Below are 23616 nucleotides of genomic sequence, written 5' to 3' on the forward strand. Positions count from 1 at the left end.
CATCAGAACTCCCCATTTGACTTGAGACTTTATCTTGGCTCATCCTCAGACTTTTGCTTTCAAATACATGATCATTCTTTGCAAATCATGTCTGAATTGGTGTTACACAGGCCTCCTGGTCCACAGTCATCTTGGGAAATCAGGTCAGTCCTTGTAAGCCCTGGAGCTCCCATCGCAAGCCCACCTTTCTGACCTTTACTTGTACAGCACGCTTGTTTACAACCTCAGGTCATAGACTTAGGGGAGGAAATATGTAATTTTCTTTCTTTCTCGACCTAGCTCTTCAGCCCCCATTTCTACTAATGGCAGAAAACTGGTAAACCACGCCGATTCCAGACAATTCAATCATCTCAAGTTTTAAAGTCAGTCTCTTAGGATTCTCCTCCCAACCCCCTTCTCACAATGTTCTACTTTGTGGTTTATGTATTATTCTGATGCCAGGGAACAGGCTTTATGGTCAGGTGCTCTCTTGCCTAACTGATAAACTCTAGCCTTCACTTGGTCTTGGCCATTGGGCACTGCACCTGCTGCAGAGATGATGTTCTCTGGTGAGTGGAAGCTGTGGTCTTGGTATAGACAAAGAGCAGTGATTGCTTCGTGGGGAGCTCAGTGGTGGCTCCCACTTCAGCTCTTCCTGGTATATCTGAGCCTCTATTGGGTCCCTGGCTTGGGCCACATACCCCCTCAGCCTCTACTGTGGGGTGCTCACCCCCTACCCTGCAGCAGTCCCCGCAGGCACCCAGTTCTCAGCTCACTCTCACTCTCCTCTCAGGGGCTGGGCACCAAGGAATTTTTCTGATTTCCTCCAAAGGTCGACAAGCCAAGGAGACTTGGGCTTAGCGGGTGAGAAGCCTGGGAGTGGTGAGGAGATGGAATACATCTCAGACCTACTTTGCCTACACAGGTGACGGCGCTACTTCTATTCTGTGGCAGTTGCCCTTGTGGACACAGGGTACTTTGAAAGGCTGTGTCTCCTCAGAGTTCCAGGAATGAAGTGGAGCATGAACCCCCCTGTCTACTATTGTTTGGTGGGGGGGAACAGAAAACAAAACCCCACTGTTGCACCTAGTTGTTCTTGTACAACAAGAACAACTCTCTTGTTCTCCTTTCCCAATCTTTTTCAGTTTTGCTCCAAGCTCAAAAAGGATTATATTTTCTCTGTGAAGGGGAAACTCACATGTTCTTTCCAATTCGACAGTTGATGGCATAAACTGAACTTTAGGTTCATCAGGTTCTGGCTCTTGAGATGTCTCTTGGATTTAAAAAAAAAATCCCTCTCAAGAACCTGGCTCTTACAATTAAAAAGACTGAAGCTTTCAAGAACATCTTCTCTGCAATAGATTTTAAAAGGTCTAGTTAAGAGTTCAAAAACCAAGACTTTGATCTTCTGTATCATTTCTACGCAGAGGGCAGTACATCTAGAAAGCGCTTGCCGCTGCTTAAGTGATGGGGGATAGATTAGGGGTAAAAGAAATGGAAAACACATTGTTTGGTATGAAAACATCCAGTTGCTTCTGTTTACAACAAGGAATCACCTTCTCCCCCAAGGTCTTTTCCGTTTTTCACTGATTTGTTGCACAGGTATCTACATGTCTGCTCTGCAGAGGATACAGCTGTGATAGGGATATTCTCTCTTCCCTCATGGAGCTCATCCTCTAAGAGGAAACACGACCAGTGGGCAGTAACGGTGCAGTACGGAGTGATACCAGAAGGCCCCTGCCCCAGACTTGGAGCCCAGGGAAGGCTTTGTGTGAAGGAAGCAACAGCGAGAACTTTAGACTTTATCCCAAAGGTGTTGGGGAGCTACTGAAGGGTTTTCAGCAAAGAAGTGATCTGTCAGATTGTTGTGTTAAAAAGAGCACTCAAGCTGCAGAGTGGTAGATAAAATGACCCAGGAACAATGCATAGAAGGAGAAAAGGGCCTAGAACAAAACACCATCACCAACAATAACAACAAAATTACTTGACAAGCAGAAAAGGAATTCACAAAAGAAACAAAGGAGGGACCACAGGGGCTGAAGGAAAACCAGGAGAGTGTGGCAACCCTAAACCAAAGGAAGAACATTTCAAGAAGCAGGCACAATTAGAGTCCATTGCTGCCAAGAGAAATGGTAAGATAGTAATTGGAAGTTGACACTGGTATTTAGCAATAGGATTATTGACGACCTGGTTGAAAGCAACTTTAGAGGACTAGAAGCTATATTGCATTGGATTAAATCAATTGCATCAAAGCCTATCTATCCCCTTCACTTGCCGTCTGTCTCTACACTGATATCTTCCAAATGCATATCTTAGTCCAGACCTCCTCTTTTTTTTTTTTTTTGGCCACGCCAGCAACATGCGGGATCTTAGTTCCCCAACCAGGGATCAAACCCGTGCCTGCTGCAGTGGCAGCTCAGAGCCTTAACCACTGGACCGCAAGGGAATTCCCTAGACCTCCTCTTTGAGCTCCACACCCAGATATAATGGATGACTCAATGTCTCCAAGACCAACACTCTCTCCACCCAAACCTCATCTCGGCAAATGGTACCTCCCTTCCTCCAGTGGCACAGTCCATCCATGAAAAACCCTTTTTCCTCACGACCACCCCTATATCTAACCCATCACCACATCTTGTCAATCCTTTCTACCTATGTGTTCCTCCATCTCCACTGCCAGCATCCAAGTTCAAGCTACCATCTTCTCTCTCACCTGAACCACGGTGGTAGCCTTCTAACTGGTTTCTCACATCAAATTACATACCCCTCTAACCTGTTCCCCACACAGCAGCTGGAGTAATCTTTTAAAACTACAAAGTTGATCACTTCGCTTCCTTGTTTCAAATCATTCACTAGCTGCCAGGACTCTAAAGGTAGAAACCCAAATTCTTTAAATGGCCTAGTAAGCCCTGCATGATCTAGCCCTTGCCTATCTTCCTAGCCAGCATTCACCACACAATTCCTCTGTCTTCCCTCTCACTGTCCCTCTCTCTGTTTCTCACACCATGCCTCCTGCAGTATCACACACTCTGTGTCCCTGTAGCCAAGAACATGGTTCAAATGTCAGACTGTCTGAGGTAAAATCCTAGTTCTACCCCTTCCAGGTTCAATGACCTTGGGCATGTCACTTAATGTCTCAATGCCTCCGTTTCCTCTTCTGTAGACTGGGGTTAAAACTTACCTCTTAGAGTTGTTACAAGAAGGAAATGAAATGTTCTGTGTAAAGTATAGAAACAGGGAATTCCCCAGCAGTCCAGTGGTTAGGACTCAGTGCTTTCCCTGCTGGGGCCTGGGTCCTATCCCTGGTCAAGGAACAAAAATCCCGCAAGCAAGCCGTGAGGCACAGCCAAATAAATAAATAAATACATAAATAAAGTATAAAAATATTGTCCCCAATTAATGTTAGCAACTGCTAATATTATTCCCTGTTCCCTGCCTGGTTAATGCTTCTCATATTTCAGATCTCAGCTCAAATTATCTGCGTGACGCCTCCCTCTGCTCCCACCTGCCCACCACACCGCAAACTCCCTAACCAGGTTATGACTTTGTTAAATTCTCACATAGCATCCTGAACTTTTCATTCATTCTACAGTACTTTGTGATTATATACCCGAGGGATTATTTTATTAATATCCATCAGCGCTACCAGCCTGTAAGCTCCAAGAGGACAGAGACAGTGTCCATTTTACTCATTATTAGATCCCCAGATCCCAGCACAGTGTCTGGCATATAAAGCAGGTAGGTTTTGGATGAATGTTTGATTGAAAAGGAGGCAAAGAAGCGGAGCCAATGAGTTCAAATGACTCTAGAAGACTATCATCATAAAGATTAAGGGCAAGACATGGAGAAGGATCTGGTTTTCTCACTACATTTTTAAGCTGGCAGATACTTGAGCATGTTTAAATGCTGATGGGAAGGAGCCAGAGGAGAGAGAACTCACCAAAAGGGATGAGAGCCATGGGGCTGTGCGAGGGGATGGGACTTAGGGCAGGAGCAGGAAGAATCAGTCTCAGACAGAAGGAGGGACACCTCTTCCATGGTATAGGAACGAAAGCTGAGAATTCAGCTGTGCCTGTAGGTTTGGTGGCAGGAAGTCCTACCAAGAACTTTCCATGAATCTTGGTAATGTAAGCAGCAAACCTGGATTTATCCGAGAAGCTCAGCATATTTGGTGGACATCACTCCATTCACTTTTGCCACTCATGTAAAAAGAAAGCAGATATTTTCTTCATCATTGACTGTACTAACGCACTACAGAGCAAAATAACAAGTTTCCAAAGCAACTCAGTTACAGAGCTGAGACAAGCGATCTCAGTGTTCTCTTTATTGAACATGCTTCCTCCCCAAATTGGGAAACAGTATGGTAAAATGATAATATGGTAAAATAATAGCTGGCACTAGTTGAGTGCTTACCACGTATGGGGCACTGTTCTGGTAATTTATCTGCAATAACTCATTTGATCCCCACATTACGATGTGGGAGCTGAATTCCAGGGAGGTTAAGTAACTTGCCCAAGGTTAACAGGTGGAGGTGGCAAAACTAGGTTTTAAACCCAGGACACCAGGACTTCCCTGGTGGTCCAGTGGTAAAGAATCCGCCTTCCAAAGCAGGGAACACGGGTTTGATCCTTGGTCGGGGAAGTAAGATCCCACATGCTACGGGGCCACTAATGCCGGGCGCCACGACTACTGAGCCTGGTCGCCTCAACAAGAAAGCCCATGTGCAGCAAACCACAGAGCTCGCGTGCCAGAACTAGAGAGAGAACCCGCACGCTACAACTAGAGAGAAGCCTGCACGCCACAACAAAAGATCCCTCATGCCTCAGTGAAGATCCTGAGTGACACAACTAAGACCCAATGCAGCCATAAAAAAAATAATAAAATAAAATAAAATAAACCCAGGAGTCTGACTCCAAAATTGATACTTTAAAAATTTTTTTTATTTTATTGAAGTATAGTTGATTTTCAATGTTGTGTTAATTTCTGCTGTACAGCAAAGTGATTGTTGTACATATATATATTCCTTCTCATATTCCTTTTCATTATGGTTTATTACAGGATACTGAATACAGTTCCTTATGCTCTACAGTAGTACCTTGTTGTTTATCCATTCTATATATAATGTTTTGCATCTGCTAATCCTAAACTCCCAATCCATGCCTCCCCAAAATTGATGCTTTTAACCACTCTTCTATACTCCCTCTCTAGCAGAGGGGAAAGAACATATGAGGAATCAGAAGACCTGGTGTCTCTATTACGAACTAACTCTATGTGCTTGGGCATTCGCTTAGGTGTCTGAGCATCAGTTTGCTCATCAATAAAATGAGAATGAGGACATTTACTTTATGAGGCTTTTAAAAGGGTTATGCGATGTTGAAAAGGGGAAATTACTATATACAAGATACTATTGTCATGTTTATCATAAGATCTAATATCCTTGTCTTCTAGTTGGGTCACAATCTAATAGGCTATCATGGAGACCCTCGGTTCCCATAACCAGTACAGCAGCAGCAGGTTGGCTGATTCTCATCCCATCAGCTTTAACATCCCTGACCAAGTCTCCTTGATGACCAAAAGCACACCTCGGTGCTCCCTTCCTCCTGAATGCACTCACTACTACCTTTGGGAACAGCTGCAGCTTATGCCCTCACTTCTTTGATTTTGTTGCCTGAGGAGTGACTGTTAAAAAATAAGTAGACTGAATTACAGCTAACAGTGAAGTGCACTCCGGAAGGCCAAGTTCCAGTTTGGTGGTAGAATCCTGGTTCCAGTTTAATGGTGGAATCTGACTATCAGAGCTGGGAGAGAACTTCAAGTTCTTCTTTTAGTGCAACTAACACAACAACCCCTCTCCCAACCCATTTTATAGACTAGGAAAACTGAGGCCAGGTAGGTGAGATGACACAACTAGTTTGGATTGGTAGCAGGCTTTTTTTTTTTTTTTTTTTTACCTTGAAAATGTTTTCAAGTGGGTTTAACACAAACGATTTCACCTTACCAAAATCATATCTGGAAAGTACTTCAAGTACTTACATATTTGTTTCATTATGTATACCTTTTCAGAAAGGAGCCAAATCCTAAAATGTCATTACTCATAAATAAACAAAACCTTAAACCAATAATTCAGGCAAAGCCCATTCTTCACATTGCCCTTACTTGGCCATTTCAAGCATTTCTCAGGTAGAAACAGGCCCACATCTTCAGGGGCAGTAAAATCTAATGGTTCAATTCAGACTGCTCTGTACAAAGCTCAGTCTATTATTACTAGTTCATCTCTTAGCTTAGTCTCCTAGTCTGAAAGAACTGTACCTATCTCTTAGAGCTGGAGTTGGGGAGGGGGGGGGTCACATGAAATAACACACTTTTAGCACCTACCTGGCACTCTATAACTTTATGATTTGGGCATAATTCTTTCCTCTCTTAAGGAGATAGCAATTCACTATTCGATGACCTTAGACCACTAGACATTAGACCACTCCGATGCTACTAAACCAAGGAGAAACCCAGCTGTGACAGGCTGAGATATGTCCGTCCCCACCCCCATTCCCTTTTAAGACAGTGAGTAGGCCGGAATTCTGGTTGATAAATGAGAGGAGCTGAGAAGGAGCTGAGAGAAGCTGCAGTGATGACTGTTCTGAGAATCTGATCTGCGAGGAGACGAATCTCCACATGTACCGTGGAGATGCTTTGGGAAAGACAGCCGGCCTACCTGACCGAAGGAGGACCAGAGAGAGAAGGGCTGGATGAAAGAAATGCTTAAAGGGAGATGGATTGACTGGAGGTGCCCAAAGAGGAAAAATTGAAACGGGAAACAGAGGCTGAATATTGGGAAATCTTCTGGACGGTGAGTGCCATTAAAGGAGGCATTGCGTGTCCCGGGGATACAGATTTGGGGCGAAAAGCGTAGCAGGGACAAAGGTGGGCTACTCAAACTGCGGAGCCAGAGCCCCCAAGCTGTGGGGGGTACCCGGATGGCCCGAGGGTGACCAGGGCCGGCGAGGACCGGAAGGCGGGGCTCTGGGGGCACTCACAGGGTAGGCGGGGGGTGGGTTGGGGGGGAGGTCGGGAGCCGGCAGAGGAGCCGACGCCGTGTTAGCCCCGGGGAAGGTCAGCGACCCCGGGCCGGGGAGCTGAGCGGAGACCCGAGAGGGGCCGCGGTTGCCATGGCGCCGGGCGGGGAGGGGGTGACTCGGGCCCCGCCCCGAGTCCCGCGGGGCTGCCGGCTCCAGATGGTCCCGAGCCTCCCGCGGGAGCCGGCGGCCTGCGGCAGGGGGAGGCTATTGTCCTCCTTCCGCGGCGCCGCAGTCCCGCCGCTCGCGCCCGCGCCCCGCCACCGCCGGCCCCGCGCGCTCCCCGCGCCGCTCGCGCCCCGTGACAGCGCCCGCCTGCAGCCTGCCGTGCGCCCCGCCGCCGCCCGCAACCGCCCCTCGCGGCTGGGCTGCGGGCGCGGCAACGACCGGTGCGCCCCCGCCCGCCGCGCTCCCGGCTGTCCGGCCGGCGCTCCGCACCGAGGTAGGTGCCGGTGCCCGTGCCCGCTTTGTCCCGGCCGGCGGGGCTGTGCGCTTTGTGCGGCCGCGTGCGGTCGGCGGGGTCGGGGTCGGGGTCGGGGTCGGGGTCGGGGTCGGGGCCGGGGCCGGCCAGGGGAGCAAGGGTGGGAAGATGCGGCTCCTGGCGCTCGCTCCCGCTGGGTCCCGGGGACAGGATGGAGAGTCAAGTGCCAGCCACCCAGGTACCCGTGTGCGAGCAGCGGGGATCGAGGCTTGCGGGACGCGGGCCTTTCCGGAGACCAGAGAAGAGTCTGGAAGAGTTGGGGCTGACAAACGCGTTAAGGGATCGGGTCGCTGGGCTCTGAGCGTGTCTGACAGCGCCAGCTGTTCGCATCGCGGAGGCGGGCCGGCCGGCGCGGGTCCAAGTGCTGCGGACACGCTCGGCTGTCTCTGCCCCGCTGCTGTGAGCGCTCGACTCCCTCTCGGGAGCTGGCTGGGGGCTCCCTCTGGAGCCGGTGGGCTTCTCCTCGCCTCTTTGGTAGCTAGCTAGCTGCATGCTCTCCTTTTATGCTCCCTCACAGTGTGTGTGACATGCTCCCTCACAGTGTGTGTGAGAGAGGGACACGGTTGGCTGTGGTGACCGGAACACCGGCAGAGGAAAAAGGGAGAATGAAGCCCCTGCGGGTGGCGGGGAAGAGGCAGCGTAAGGTGTCCCTGTGGCCGAGATATGCAGAGGGCTTGGAGTCCGTGGGCACAGAACTAGCGGGCAAGGCCTCCTCCTGAGCGGTTCCAACTCCAGCACCACAATCGGCATTTACCACCCACTGTGGCTCAGAACGACTTTACCCCTTTAACCTCGTGGCATTGCATACTTGTCTGATCTGCAGGCTTGTCCCTGTCCTAACCTGCTACATGCTGTCTCCGTGGGTTGTTTCTCAGCTGCCCTCCTCCCCTCCGAGAGCAGCCACAATTCCGGCGCTGGAGAGCTGGTCGGTTCAGGCACCGGCACGGTGTCTACAAACCAGTTTCCCTTGAAGGTGAAGGGGGCAGAGTGAATTCCAAATGTGTGACTTAGCTTGAGGTGCTGGGCAACCTCTTGGCATATTCAGAAGAGCAAGGGATTAGGGAGAAAAAAGCTAATAGGGATCTTAGATTTGTCCCTTAGGGAAACTGATGTAACCCATCGGTTACAGACTTGGGGGAGGGGCGTAGCAAGGGAGTGGAAATTAATCTGAATAATTCTGCCCTGAGTGGAGGATTCTAAAGGAGACGATCAAACAAAAATATAGTCCAACTCTTCAGCCCAGTTCCTAAATTCCTTGGAGGAGAGTTCCTGGCGCTATATCAGGAACACAGCCTTGAGGGAAATGGTTGGGGTTTTGTCTCTCGGTTCTCTGGTTGCCCTGCGTGCATTTCCTTCTGCTGTCCTAGGAGCCCCGCGTTTGTTTGTGATTTCTTTTTCCTTTTACCTCTCCGCTGGTCCACTCATACTTTGAGTCAAATAAGATTTTTACTTTGCCAAAGTCCCCATTCCTTCTCATCTGTTATTCATCCCGCTGTCATTTGTTCAACTCCACCGCCCAGCAGCATCTCCAGCCATATCGTCGTCCTTCCGCACATCTGCAATTTGCCTGTGTCCAGCCATCAGCTCTATTTGTCTCATTAGATCTAGAGCCCACTCCATCTTCATTTTCCTCTCTCCTTGCCTGAGGCTTCTGGTTCTTTGTGGATCTTGGGGTTTCTGAGGGGAAGTTGTATTTGAGTTTAGCATGGGAGAGAGCCTAAACAGACCCAGGGGCTAACCTCAGGTCACACTCATCCCTGAAACTTTGTGTCTTCTCTGTCCTCATAGCTTCTCTAACTAATTTAACTGCTTCTCATCTTTGGACCACAGTGGCCCTCAAGATGTGGTCTCCAGACCAGTAGCTTCAGTATCATCTGGGAACAGTTTAGAGATGCAAATTCCCAGGCCCCACCCCAGATCTCCTGAATCAGAAGCTCTGGGGAGCAGGGCCCAGTGGTCTGTGTTTTAATAGCCCTCCAGGTAATTACGATTCATGCAAGGTTGAGAATCCCTGATCCTGAACTATAGAGCTCAACACTGACGGTACTCCAGATGAGAAGCAGAGGGTCTTCTCTGATGCCATTTTCATTCTTTCCTTGTGTTTTTTTCTCTAAATCTAAAAAAGACATGAATTTGATGGGAAAAAAATATGGTCCATTCATTCAATGTCTCTTTTTTAAATGTTCTTTTTTAAAAAATTTTATTGGAGTTTAGTTGATTTACAATGTGTTAGTTTCTGCTGTACAGCAAAGTGAATCAGTTATACATATACATATCTCCACTCTTTTTTAGGTTCCTTTCCCGTATAGGTCATTACAGAGTAGTGAGTACAGTTCCCTGTGCTATACAATAGGTCTTTATTAGTTCATTCAATATCTCTTTATTGAATATCTATTGGGAAAACACCAACATGAGTAAGATGCAGCCCTTGTCCTCAATGGGTTAAAAGTGGAGCAGGCAGAGAGACACATAAACAACTCACTGTAATACAATGTGATAAGTGTAATAATAGCTGCACGCTGAAGTGCTGTGGGAGCACAGAGGAGGGAATGATCAACTGGCTCTGAGGGAGGGAAAGAATTAATCAGGAGGAGGATGTGTCGAGAGAAGGAATTAGGGTACAAGACAGACTCTAGCCCGGGGGGATAGGATTTCTAGCTTTACAGCCCAGCGAAAGGGAGGAAAGGGGAAGGGGGGCAGCTGCCCTTGAGGACCAGCTCTAGGCTGAGTAGAGTCCGCATCCAGCAGCGCTTGGGCATATAATCTAGCAGGACCCCAAGCGTGCAGCTGGCGGGAGTTGGCTTTATTATAGCATGAACAATGTAAGCTACTTGGGCCTGGCCTCCAGGTCAGTGGCTAAGAATAAGGCATTGGTGAAACTGTAATCTGGATTAGCTGCCGTACCGTTCTATTGCCAGAGTCCAGGAATCCATGGAGAAGAATCAGGTTGATGATTCCCCAGCATAGAGTTGATTTAGGCGGTCATGGGGCTGGGACACAGGCTGACTACGGAAATGAGCATGGAGACCCAAATCATAAGCGAGGAATGATAAATCAGAGAAGAGAAACCAGGATGGGATCTATGTAGAGAAACTCAACCAGAAAACTACAGGACTCTGGACATGGCAGCAGGGAACACAGAACACAGCATATTGTCCAAAAGGCCAGGGGTCTGCAGAGCCCAAATGCTTGAAAACCAAAACTCAGAGGCCCTCAGAACCACTGTGCTGAAGGACACCAGAAAGCATCACTCACTATGGGAATAAACTCCTTGGAGTCCCAACATGGTGGCCCCATGGGGTCCTGTGACCTAAGGCAAGGGTCCCCAACCCCCGGGCCGTGGACAGGTATGGGTCTGCGGCCTGTTAGGAACCCGACCACACAGTAGGAGTGAGCAGTGGGTGAGTGAGTGAAGCTTCATCTGCCACTCCCCATCGCTCGCATTACTGCCTGAACCATCCTCCCCGACCACCACTGTCCATGGAAAAATTATCTTCCACGAAACCAGTCCCTGGGGCCAAAAAATTTGGGGACCACTGATCTAAGGACACCAGAGCCATCTTGGTTCCTTATCTATATGATGGGAGGCATCTTGGAAACTCAGGATGAAAAGCATGTACATCTCAGATTGGATTTAGCCAGGGGACCATTTTATTTGGGAGAAGGGGAGGTTTCAGCTTCATATTTTCTCCCCCACGTTATAGGAGAGGCTGTAACACCCAGACCTCCCTGAGAGGTCTGGATCCCATGCCTTGGTCCCAATAGGATCTGTCAGGAGGGCAAAGTTGGGTCACCAAAAAGAAGACAAAGAGGTATATGTTTAGGTTTTGTACAGCTTCCAGAGGTCCTGGGGACACGCAGCAGTTTGGAGATGGGGTCTGACAGTCTGCTTCTTTAGGTTTCTGCTCTTTGGGGAGTACAAAGACATAAAACAAGGTTTGAAAACCTCAGAGGCCTTCAGGGGCCAAGCAGGTAACAAAAATGTGTGACAAGGCTGGGAAGGAGCCAACAGGGAATGGTGGGGCCTGTAGAGAAGTGGAAAGCGCAAGCCCACCTAAAAGAATCCCAAATTAGTTCTTTTATAACAGCTCATTGGCCATACCCCTGGGGGCTGGCTTTAGGAGGTTTGTGACTCCTGATAAAAGGAAAAAGGGTCACAGAATAGAAGGCGGGACATTGTATGTAGGGTTTTTTGTGGAGAGCTCTGTGCAGGGAGAGCGGGAATGCTAGAAATGTGCATCCCAGAGCTAAGTGTGAGCATGGCTGCTGTGGAAGAAGCCCTAATCTGAGGGGCCCAGAGAAATGGAATTCGAATTGGTCCCAGGGCTTAGGCTGCTTCCCTGTCCGGTGGCCGAGAGTACTCGGGGACTCTAGTTCAGGTCACACCTTGCCTACAGCACTCTTTGCTCAGGTTGACTTGACTCTGCCCTCGAATTTATTTTTATATAAATATTTACAGAGCAAATTCAAAGAATCTGCTGGGGATTAGGGGAAATGATGGATTTTAAATGAGAAAGGAGTCCTCAGCCTAGTAAAAATGAAGCTCTCTTTCCTATTACAAGGAATGAAAAGCCCAAATCTAGGAACCTGAGACCTTAACTCCCAGGGAAATGTTTGTGTGTGTTTTCTTTTTGGGAGAAAAGGGAGGGGTAGACAGTCCTGGCCTTCACGTGGGGCGGGTTCTGCTTGATGAAACCACTTAATGACAGAAGCCAAGTTCTGCCCTGTACACCCATGGGAACACATCTCACATCTCGCTAACCACCCACAACTCACCACCCATTCTTTCTTCCTTCCCCCACACCACACAAGAGGTAGCATACCTTTTTTCTAGAGCCAGAGACTGCCAAGGTCATAGCCCCAACCCTAGGAAGTGGTGCTAAGGATGAAAATGTCTTTGTATTTAAGAGGCACTAGGAAAATGAGAAATGAAGAATTTGGGGTTCAGTTACAGAGTCAGCCCCCTCCATTCTCTTGAATGGCTGCTGAATTACTCGAGAACTTTGGATAGTAGAGGTTTAAAAAAAAAAAAATCCCTAAAAGCTAATCTGAAACTCATTTGTTAGTTTGGAGAAGGACAGGGTTTGTTTGTGTAAAATAGAGTCGTGAGTTGTGCTGGCGAGCACACATGGTCCCAGTTTCCCCAGCCTGGGCCCTAGAAGGGAGCTCTGAAGGGCTCCAGGAAGTTCAAGAACATGTAAATGTTATGATTAAGCGCTTGTCCTCCAGAATCAAAAAGAATCTCGCTTCAAAACCCAGCTCTGCGCCTTCCAGCTGCCTCCCAGTGACCCTGAACCGTGATTTAACTTTCATGGAGCAAGTTCGTCATCTATGAAATGGGGATGATAATGGACCCTTGCCCCACAGAGGGTTGCGGTGAGGTGATGCATGTAGATGGCGAGGACACATATCACAGCTGACGTTCATTGAGCACCTATTAAGTATTCTCTGTCACAAGTAAAAGGAAAACAAGGGGAGATAACCATACTGTGTCCTCCTTTGAACTCCTGGGCTCTTTATCCATGCTTACTAGCAGTGCATCAGTCTTCCTGGTGTATCATAGATGCATCTTGGCCTGAGAGCAGGATGTGGGTCTTTTCACCTCAAATCGCTTATAGCAGCAGTCCCCAACCTTCTGGTTTCATGGGGGTGGGGGGGATGGTGGTAATGCCAGCGATGAGGAGTGATGGGGAGCTGCAGGTGATGCTTCGCTCCCTCACCCGCCACTCACCTCCTGCTCTGCAGCCTGGTTCCTATCGGGCCATGGACCCATCCTGGGGTGGGGGTGGGGTGGGGGTGGGGGCGGGGGCACTCAGAACAGTTTGTGGAACCAGGAATGAAAGAATTCCAGTTTATACTCACTATTGCCCAAGGGGTCCCAGACCTGCTTCCTGCATTGCCCTGGTGTCCATATTGCTGTCCTGAGCCACGCTGAGGGCCATCGCCACCTTCGGCCCCCTGCCCACTGTCCCTCTCTGGCCTGAGGTTCTGGAGACCTTCATCTCCACTATGTCGCTCTGAGACACTGCTGCCTTCCAGCCTCACTCCACGTGTGTCTGTTGTGTTCCTGTCTGTCTCTGCTTCTCCACCATGGCTTCCTCTCTCCCACTGGGGGATGATTTCCATTGGTGAAAACAACGACCACAACCTTTGGCCGTCAGGAGAACAGAGCAGATCTAGGGCAGGAAGAGAGGAGGACACGGTGAGTGTTGGACTCACTGGCTTTGAGAGGCGCCTCACCAGCCACATTCCCCCTTGCAGGAGCAGGAGGCCATCCACCACCATGAGCAGCACCCTGTCACCCACAGACTTTGACAGCTTGGAGATCCAGGGCCAGTACAGTGACATCAACAACCGCTGGGACCTGCCCGACTCGGACTGGGACAATGACAGCAGTTCGGCCCGCCTCTTTGAGAGGTCTCGAATTAAGGCCCTGGCAGGTGAGGTCAGGGGAGGGCCGGGGGAGATGCTGAGAATGGATGTGGGATGGGAAGCTTGTCATGAAGAGTCCTTCAACTTCATGGGAAGACCGACTCTTTCTAAGCTGCTGCACTAGAGCGGGAAATCCAGATCACCCTACCAAGCCCCTGGCCCCCAACTCCAGCCTCAAGGACAAACCGCGCACAATCCATAACATGCCCAGCTTCCTTCCCCACAAGCAGGGAGAAGCCGTGCTGACCCTGGGACGCAGCTGTGTTCCCCTCTGCACTCAGCTGACTTCCCGGCCTCTGTCCCTGAGTCATGTTCCTTGATTCTTTTGCGCTTAGTCTTGCTATTCTGTTTCCACCCACCTCTCCCTTACCTTTCATCCTCTTGTCTCTTCCTTGATTTCCACCGTCATCTCTCACACCTGTTCCCCTTCCTAGTCCAGTAGCCTCTCCTCTCCCTCCCCACCTGTTCCTTCCACCTGCCGCCTGTTCCTCCCTCTATTTCATCTACTGGTTCCCTGAAGCAGGTTCCCTCTGCCTGCCTCTGGTTTCCGCAGCCGCCCATTCTCCCTGCCTGCCTCAGCCCCTGCCCTCCCCTATGGCCTCGGTTCTCTCCTTCAGCCCCTGCGAACACAAGCAAACCCGTTCGACGGGCCTCCCTGCGTTCTGGGGAGGAGTTGTCATGGCAACAAGAGTGCGGCTGCCACCTGACACCACCGGCTGCGGCTGTCGGGGGCTGAGTCACCCACACACCCCAAGGCCACCCACCTTTTTGGTTTCCCTCCTCCATGCCACCCTTGTCTTTTCCACTGACCTGCTGGCCTCCCAGCCCAGTGCAGTGGGAGAGGTCACAGCTACTCCTTCCTGAGAGGTGGTGCTCCCAGCGTGGGTGGGGTGGCCTCCTATAAGAAGGGAGACACTGAGGGGGGTGGTTCCCAAACTTGGCCGCACTTTTTACAGGATCACCCACGGATGTTTTCACAAATATCGGTTCTCAAACCCCTTTCTGGACACACCAAATTAGAATCTTTGGACCTAAGGTCCAGGAATCGGAATTTTTAAGCTCTCCACGTAATTCTTTTCAGGCAGCCCAACACCATTCTGAGGATCCCCATGTGGTAGCCATTGCTTCTGGGGGTCCCTTATCAACTTCTGCTGGGCCTCCCTGTCCTTCCCGTTAGGTCTACACGCTGGCTTGTGAAATACTCATATTGCTGTTTCTATAGATGAGAGAAGGCAGAAGACACGGGTTATGGAGAATCTCACCTCTCTGGGTGAAAGTTTCCCTGGTACCCTGATTTTGGATAAGAGTAGCTTCTAGAATGGTCATGATGTCTGTGTGCACATGACACGTGATACCCAGGACTGTTGCAATGTTTGTGCATGCGACATATGCCACCTATGCTGTCAATAGGTGTTTATCTCCACTACTAAACGGGGCTCTCCTGAGGAGGTGTCGCTGTATGGGCTTTGCCTAGCACTGCGCCTCGTACCAGTAGATGCCAAATAAATACTGAATGAAGGAAGATGGGAGAAGGGCAAGAGTAGCTTGTAAGTGACAAGGGCTGAAGCCCATAGAAAGGTAAGAAGGAAATCGGGTAGATGTGCCCGGCAGTGGGTGTACTGGGGGCCTGGGATGGCCTGGCCGAGGAGGGCCTGATGGGCCCCATGGCAGGGAAGGAGCTGATACTGGAGGTGAGGATGACAAACAAGTGAGGAAGATAACAACACCTATCTCACAAATGAAGGAATGTAAGCAAACACCTAGCACAGTGCCTGGCTAGTACTACTGAGCTGGCTTTGCCCCTTCAAGGATTTCTCTTTCTCTGCTCCCTGAGCTGGGGATCAAAGCCCACATCCTGAAGGGAGACCTCCCAGAGTCACAGAGAGGGGGCATCTTCATCACACCTGCAGACCTTGGGAAAGCAGGACTTTGCTTCGGGGGCCTCTCGCTCGGGTCTTGTGTACTCGGAGGCAACTCGGGGCCAGACGGGCAGGTCTCTAAGGCCCCGGCAGTTCCCTCCTGCGGCTCGCGGGGCCTGGCCCTGCCCCAACCGGAAAGCTCCGCCTCCCACCCCTCCCCCGTCACTGTCCGACCTGTTTGTCTGGAGCTGCCTCCGTCTCCTCTCGCCGCAGCCAGGTGTGTTCTGACGACGGGTCCCGCAGCTCGGGGCTCAGACATCCCGTGACTCCTTTTTCCCACTCCTCGAAACTTCCACCGTCCTTGAGGCACACCCCCTGCCACCCGGGGACCCCAGGCTCGCGGGATCCCAGGCTCGAGGGGGAGCCGACCCTCGGCGCCCCGCCACGGCGCGGGCAGAGCATGGACGCTGGGCCCCGGGAGAGTGAGAGGCAGCAGCATCATGAACGGGCACGGAGTGAGCAGGGCGCACGGGCACGGCCTGAATGGGGCCGGCGAGTTTTACTACGAGGCTGTGGAAGAGTCTCAGAACCCCGGGGGCCTCCCGCTCTCGCCGGCTGCCTTCATCAGCCCGGCTCAGTACGCCAGCATGCTGGAGGGACGCTTCAAGCAGCTTCAAGGTGGGCTCCGGGGGGCGAGCGGAGGGGAGCCGCGCGGAGAGGGGGCCCCGCGGAGCGAGGGGCCCGGGGGGCGTGGGAGAGGAGCCGGAGCCAGGAACCCGGGGTCGGGGGGAGCGTCTTCTGTGACTCAGACGTTTGTGTTGGGAGACAAAGTGCCGGGGGAATAATTACAAGTGGCCGGAAAACACGGGGATGCTGACAGAATCGGGAAAGGCTTGGACCCGCTGGAGGGGCGGTGAGAGCGAGAGCGGGTGTGACGGCGGCGTCGGGGCCCAGCTGGGCGTGTGTCCTCGAAGGCGGGGAGCGAACGTGGTTCGCTGAGACTTTCCGGCCTTTGGGAGGAAACGCCCGCTGGGGTGGTCAGGGAAGGAGACAAGGAGAGTGAGCCAGTAGGCGAGGGACCTAGGGCGTGTTTGTGCTGCCCTGGGTTTCTGAGTGGGTGTCTTAAGTGTGTGTGGAAACCAGGGAGTGTGTCAAAGGGAGCTGGTGCAGACAGGCTCAGGTATATGTCTGAGCAGGCTGTGTTCACCCTGGCGGCCATACTCCAGTGTATCTCTGGGAGCCACTGTGTCTTGTGTGTCCGTGGACGCCTTGTAAAGTTACACTTTGTCCCTGGCGCTTGGCTTTGCACATTTTTCTCCTAGCTGCCCCCGTTTCCACATCTTCCCCTCTCATGCTACCTGTGCGCCAAAATGGCCTCACCCCTGTGTGCCTGGCATCAGGGCAGACTCCATGGGTCCAGTAATAGCTGACGTTCCGGGCAGTCCCCGGCTCGGGCAGGGCCTGTGGACCCTGAGAGAAGGCCCACAGAGCATCAGGATATCTGAGCATTTGTTAGGACCCCAAGGTTGTCCCAGGTACGGGGTTGGAGGTAAGAAAGACAGAAATAGACATGGGTGTGTCGCTATGCTTTATGGGTGAGGTGCATAGGAATGTGAGATTAAGGGGTGAGTCTTTTCGGTTTCCGAGATGCTGATGCTGAGACGGAAGGACAAGTGACTCTTCAGGCCCTGGCCACTTGGACTGGGTCCTTGCACTGGGCTCCTCTGGGGAGAACTGGTGGAAATCCTAGTGGCCGGAGCAGCTTCCGATGGCCTGAGCCTCTTCCCTCACGTTGTCATTTATAATACTTTTAATTCTTATTTTTCTGTGAAATGTAACAGCATCCCCTCATCAGCAGGTCCCCCTGTGGACCAGACAGCAGGCACCTCCTCACTTTTTTGGAGATTGGCACTAAACTCTGCCTGGCTTCTCCCTGCCCCACCCCTTGGTGGGGTGGACTCACCAAGTTTCCCCTTGGACTCACTGTTTCCCCTGTTTCCTACTTTCACGATGACGTTTTCCCTCTTGGCATTGGAATATTAGTGTCCTGGGACAGGATCCCCTTGCAACCAATTAAGTCAACCCAGAAGTAGAGGAGCCTGTCTTTTCTTTAAATTATCCCAGGAGAGCAAGCTGACTCAGGAGGCCTGCAGCCTCTATAATGTCACATCCTTCTAATGACCACTTGGAACAGCGGCTGCTGTAATTTAAGTTCACACCCTCTCCTTTGTCCACCACCAAAAGGGAACAGCCATACCTCCTGCTGGACCGACCTGAGCAACTCTTACTCTTTCCTTCGGGTTAGATCATGCCTATAAACAGTAACTCATCGAGGAGCCACTTCGTGCCTTATCTTACACACGTTGTCTCAGTCAACACAATGGCTTGCTGAAAGAGAAAGTAATGTGCCCATTTTACAGATGAGGAAAGTGAGGCCCTGATGGGTGAAGCAACAGCATTTCACCACTGTTACATGACAGAGTCCTGATCCCAGACCTCCCCTGCATGTCCCCTGCTTCTAATTTCTTTCATCCTTTCTTCTCAACGCCTGTTTTCCATCTCTTATTTTTGTTCTTCACCTTGCTTATGAACTCATTCCAATTTCTGTATTTCCCGGCTTTTTAAGCTATGGGTTTTCCTCCCGGCCATCTTCCTGCCCTTCCTCCTCCCCAGACCTCACTTCCCCAACCCCACCAACTGGTGTTTAGAAGCAGGTGCACGGTACTTGAAGGGCAGAAATGACCCCATGTTGCTGCCACAGATGAGCGAGAAGCTGTGCAGAAGAAAACCTTCACCAAGTGGGTCAACTCTCACCTGGCCCGGGTGACATGCCGGGTGGGAGACCTGTACAGCGACCTCCGGGATGGACGTAACCTCCTGAGGCTCCTCGAGGTGCTCTCGGGAGAGACACTGGTGAGCTGTGGTCACCAGGGAGGAGGAGGCCTGAGATACAGTGGTCAAGGGGACAAGCTATGGGAGTGGCCCCGAACAAGAAGAGTGACACCACAGAGCAGAAAGCAGTGGCCGCCCTCTGCTCAAAGGATGGTTTCATTTTGAGAGGCTTTGCTGCGTGAATTAAACCAGGAGCATTGCTTCGTGGAGACAGGAACAGTGGCCCCATTGAAAACATTTTTTTCCCACCCACTCTGGGTGTCCTTAATTCCCTTGGGAATCTTAATCTGCCTCAAGCCTCATCTGCAACTCAGCTTTAGCTCCCTGGGGCGGTCCCTGTGTTCCTGAGGGAGGTCATGGGGAAGGTGTAGGAAGCAGGGCCCCGGGAAAGCTAGGAGGGAAGGAAGAGGAGGCCCATGGTCCCATGGCTTTGTGTCCCCGGTCCCTCGACAGCCAAAGCCCACAAAGGGCCGCATGCGGATCCACTGCCTGGAGAACGTGGACAAGGCGCTGCAGTTCCTGAAGGAGCAAAAAGTGCACCTGGAAAATGTGGGCTCGCATGACATTGTGGACGGGAACCACCGCCTGACCCTCGGGCTGGTGTGGACCATCATCCTTCGATTCCAGGTACCCCGCACGGTGTTGCTCGGTGGGTGCCCTGCACACCGGTGCTGCAGCCCCCAAGGTCACTGCACACACGGAGGGCCTAGGACCTCCTACGCCAAATCAGGGGACGCTCCTCATTAAACAGGGTGGAGGCCAGCGTGGATGTTGTCAAACTTCTGTGGCAAATTCCCTGTGGCCTGGTCTGTGTACTGGTCACGGGCTATAGGACCACATGTCGCTGCACAAGGGACTGGAAATTTTACAGACTGGTCCTTCCCCACGGAGAGTTTTAGAGCTACATTTGGGGTCTGGTCACCAGCCCACTCCGCTGCCTCAAACTCTGCTCACCTCCCTCAAAAGAGAACAGCCACCCTACTCCTTCTTATGCTCTGAGCAAAGCCAGTCCAGTGTCCTTAACGCCATCACAGCTCTGCTGATTCCCCTGCCTCCTCCCCGGGTGTAACCTCCCCTGCTCCTTCCAGCCCTAAGCAGAGCTCTGTCAGCTTCACCTTTGAAACCCAGCTGTCAGGAAATGTTCACTCCACTACCTGCAGTTCCCCCACCTGCAGGAACCGCATTCTTCGCTTCGAGGCACTTCCACTCTTCTGAGTTCCCACCCCATCCTGCTGCCTCAGATCCCTTTGACCTGAAGTTTTGTGGTCACTGACCCAGGAGGAAAGGTCCCCAGGCTCTGTCCTTGGACCCCTAATCCAGGAATCTAAGGAGCAGTTTCCTGCCGTGTATCTCTGAGCATCTCTGATAATTCCAGGAGCCCCTGTTCAGGGAGTGAGGGCCTGCCTTCCTCCCTTCCTTCCTTCTGTCCTTCCTTCCTTCTTAGATCCAAGACATAAGTGTGGAAACAGAAGACAATAAGGAGAAGAAGTCAGCCAAGGATGCCCTGCTGCTGTGGTGCCAGATGAAGACCGCGGGGTGAGGCTGCCCGGGCAGCGTGGCCTTGGAGGGTTGGATGCACCGAGGCTGTGCAGAAAAGGAAGGATGGGGGCCAGGAACCACAAGCTGGAGGTCCGTCCTCGAGGCACAGACCGGGATGGCCCTCCTCACTGTCTATCCTGGCCTCTGTTTACAGGTACCCCAATGTCAACGTGCACAACTTCACCACCAGCTGGAGAGATGGGCTGGCCTTCAACGCCATTGTACATAAACACCGGTGAGAAGACGGGGGTTCGAGAGCTTGTCTGAGTTACTGGATGGGTTGATGACCCATGGGCCCAGGCACACATAGACAAAGCAGTGAGATGAGATGAGCTACACGGCAGTTACGGGAAAGGAACGTTCGGAGAAGAGCCAGGATGTCGGGGTGCCTACTGCATGGAGGGCTTGCGATGGGAGCCCTGGGGCAGGGAGGGTTGGGGACTTAGGGAGAAAGATAGGGGTGGTTTACTTTTTCTCTTCAGAATCTCACTTGCCCTTGATACCTTCTATATTCCTTCCCCACCCAGGCCAGACCTGCTGGATTTTGAGTCCCTGAAGAAGTGTAATGCACATTACAATCTGCAGAACGCTTTCAATCTGGCTGAGAAGGAGCTGGGACTTACGAAGCTGCTGGATCCTGAAGGTGGGGCAGAGAGGCTGTGGGTTAGAGACAGAAGGTAGATGAGTGGGTGCCGGGGGCTGAGGGCGGCGAGAACGGGAAGGAACTGCAGATCGTTCAGATGGCTACGGGATTTCTTTGGGAAGTGACGGAAATGTTCCGGATTTAGATCGTGGTGACGGTTGCACAATCTTGTGAATGTACTAAAAACCGTGGAATAGTATACTTTAAAAGGGTGAATTTTATGGCGTGAAAAGTATATCTCAATATAGGAAGAAAGGCAGCCCCGTGGCAGAAAGAGCCCTGGGGTATGGTTCTATCCCAGCCCCTCTACGGAGCAGCTCTGTGACATAGAGCCAGTCGCTTGGCCTCTCTGTGGCTCGGTTTCCTCACCTCTAAAGTGAGAAGATTGGTCTCCGTGGTCTCTAAGGGCCCTTCTAATCCCAAAACTCTAGGGTTCTAAATTAAGCTCCGTGACCTTGAGGTCTCACAAAGCACTGGCCTTATGGTCAGCTGACCCTACTCATTGGCCCCTGTGGTTCTGATCTAATGCTGATGAGACTGGGAATGGCCACTGAGCTCTTGTTTTGTACCTGGCACTACACTTGACGTGCTCTAATTAATGTAATCCTCACAACACCCCCTTTGAAATCAATATCCTGCTCCATTTATGGAAGAGAAGACAGGGGCCTGTAAAGCTTGAGTGACTTCCCCAAGGTCATACGGCTGGTGGAGCTGAGATTCAAATTCAGGCAGCCTGGCTCCAGAGCCTGTTTCCTCAGTCACCTCTCTGGGAGAGCAGAGAGCCGTCTTGGTGCAGCCGGAAAAGGGAAGGACGGAAGGGTCGAGTGACTTCCTTGCTGAAAATGCTCCTTCTGAAGCTCCTTGGGCAGATTTCGGACTTGGTTACTTTCTCCCTGTCTTCCATCGCACCTGCAGTCCCTGTTCCCGTGCTTCTTAGTCCAGAGTGACAAACATCAGCTAAGTAGTGATCGAAGCAGGCCAAGTACAAGGTTGCTGGGAGAGCATTTGAGAAGCACAGCTCAATGCTGTGCTATGGTAAAGCTATGATAAAGCACAGCTATGATAAAGGATATTTAAGTAAAGCCTCGTATCCCATAACTTTCTGAGATGATTTCCGTGGCTCCCGCCTGCCTGTGGGAGGTCAGAGGTGGTCAGGAGGGCTTCTGGTCTAATAGTCTTCCCTGTAGGTAGGATGCAAGCTGGCCCAATTAAGAGAACCAATTAAGAGATTTCAAGTCATAGTCAGCCTTGGTGTCCTCGTGGTAGGAGTTAATTTGGCTTGAAGGACACTCACCTCCTGGGCCCACAGCTGAACTTTGGGACTGAGGCAAGAAATAGCCATGACTGTGCCCCAAGACGGCCCTGAGAACTGGCCTCTGTCCCTGCTTCCAGGGCTCCCTGGGCCCATCCCTCTGAACATTCTGGGTTCAGGAGGCCTCGTTCATACCTTCTGTCTTGCTGCCCCTGAATTGGATGACTTCTTGGGCATCTTTCCAGCCCTTAAGTCCACGATCCATCCCCCAATGGGAATGCTATTTCTTTTCTTGTCTCTCTTCCTCCAAACAACTAATTTTACACTGGGCTTCTGGATTTGAAACTCTTTGGGCTTCTGGATTTTTAAACTCCGCTTGTTTCTAGGAAGAGGGGGAATAGAGAGGTTAGCTTTTCATGCCCTTGTAGTCCAAATAGTTTATTTGTCATTTTACTCTGAAGGGAGCTGGAAAGATATCATCAGCCTGGGAGGGCTAGGAGGCCCCTAGGATTGGGGCATACTTCTGGGAGGCAGGTTTCTAATCTCGGCCTGATCTGAGTGGTCCTTTTTCTCAGATGTGAATGTGGACCAACCAGATGAGAAATCAATTATTACCTACGTGGCTACTTACTACCACTATTTCTCCAAGATGAAGGCCCTGGCCGTGGAAGGCAAAAGAATTGGCAAGGTACTCTCCAGCATGGGGGTGGTAGGCATAAAGACCAGAAGAGGCCTGGCCTAGAGGTCCTACTCCCCTAAAGCAGGAGCAGGGGAGGACTGGGCCAGGGAACCCACAGCACGGTTTCACAGGTGCTGGACCACGCCATGGAGGCCGAGCGCCTGGTGGAGAAGTATGAGTCCCTGGCCTCAGAGCTGCTGCAGTGGATTGAGCAAACGATCGTGACCCTCAATGACCGGCAGCTGGCCAACTCCCTGAGTGGTGTCCAGAACCAGCTCCAGTCCTTCAATTCCTACCGCACTGTGGAGAAGCCACCCAAGTAGGTGTCCCTGAGCCACACCCTGCCACGGCCTGCCTGCCCCAAGCTGTGCTCACACAGCAGGAAGCCTAAATGAGGGGAGCCTTTTGGGAGGGAGATGCGGCAGCACATAAATGCAGTGGAGGCTCACTTCCCCCCGCTCAGAGCCCCATTAGCAGTTTCCAAAGTAAAAAATTTTAATGGTCACCCATTACAAGAAATCATGCTGTGGAAATGATTGCCATGGTATGTAGAGCCGGTGCGGTCTACTCAGAAGAGATTGGTCGGGGTGTCTCGGCAACCCAATCCCAGCTTAAGGACAGGGGATTGGATCCGACAGGCAGGTTGTCACTGGCAGTACGTGCATGTGGCTGGTCACTTGCACATTGCACAGGTTCTTATCATTTATGTATTTTAGCAACTGACTGTTGAAGTATGGAATTACTACTAGTTGGTTCTATACGGTACATGCTAAAACTTCTGTGTTTTTTG

The 23616-nt window shown here is 51.3% G+C and overlaps 1 protein-coding gene across 5 annotated transcripts in view; it reads left to right on the top strand.

Annotated features, from left to right (window-relative positions):
- The first annotated feature begins 6547 nt into the window (after positions 1-6547).
- The window catches only part of SPTBN2 (spectrin beta, non-erythrocytic 2), a 38640-nt gene continuing 21571 nt past the window's right edge, over positions 6548-23616 (top strand). For 2 of the 5 annotated variants that reach the window (XM_030833455.2, XM_030833456.2), the window contains exons 1-8: positions 14430-16499; positions 18583-18734; positions 19167-19340; positions 20158-20249; positions 20407-20487; positions 20780-20895; positions 22723-22835; positions 22958-23145. In XM_030833455.2, coding sequence (XP_030689315.2) covers positions 16322-16499; positions 18583-18734; positions 19167-19340; positions 20158-20249; positions 20407-20487; positions 20780-20895; positions 22723-22835; positions 22958-23145 — 1094 coding nt within the window. In that variant the 5' untranslated portion in view covers positions 14430-16321. Of the gene's footprint in view, positions 6824-7398; positions 7492-13791; positions 13971-14429; positions 16500-18582; positions 18735-19166; positions 19341-20157; positions 20250-20406; positions 20488-20779; positions 20896-22722; positions 22836-22957; positions 23146-23616 lie in introns of those variants that run through there. The other 3 variants (XM_070046087.1, XM_060302879.1, XM_060302880.1) reach the window with 3 other exon arrangements.

Source organism: Globicephala melas, chromosome 8 (genome assembly GCF_963455315.2).
Source record: "Globicephala melas chromosome 8, mGloMel1.2, whole genome shotgun sequence".
NCBI lineage: Eukaryota > Metazoa > Chordata > Mammalia > Artiodactyla > Delphinidae > Globicephala > Globicephala melas.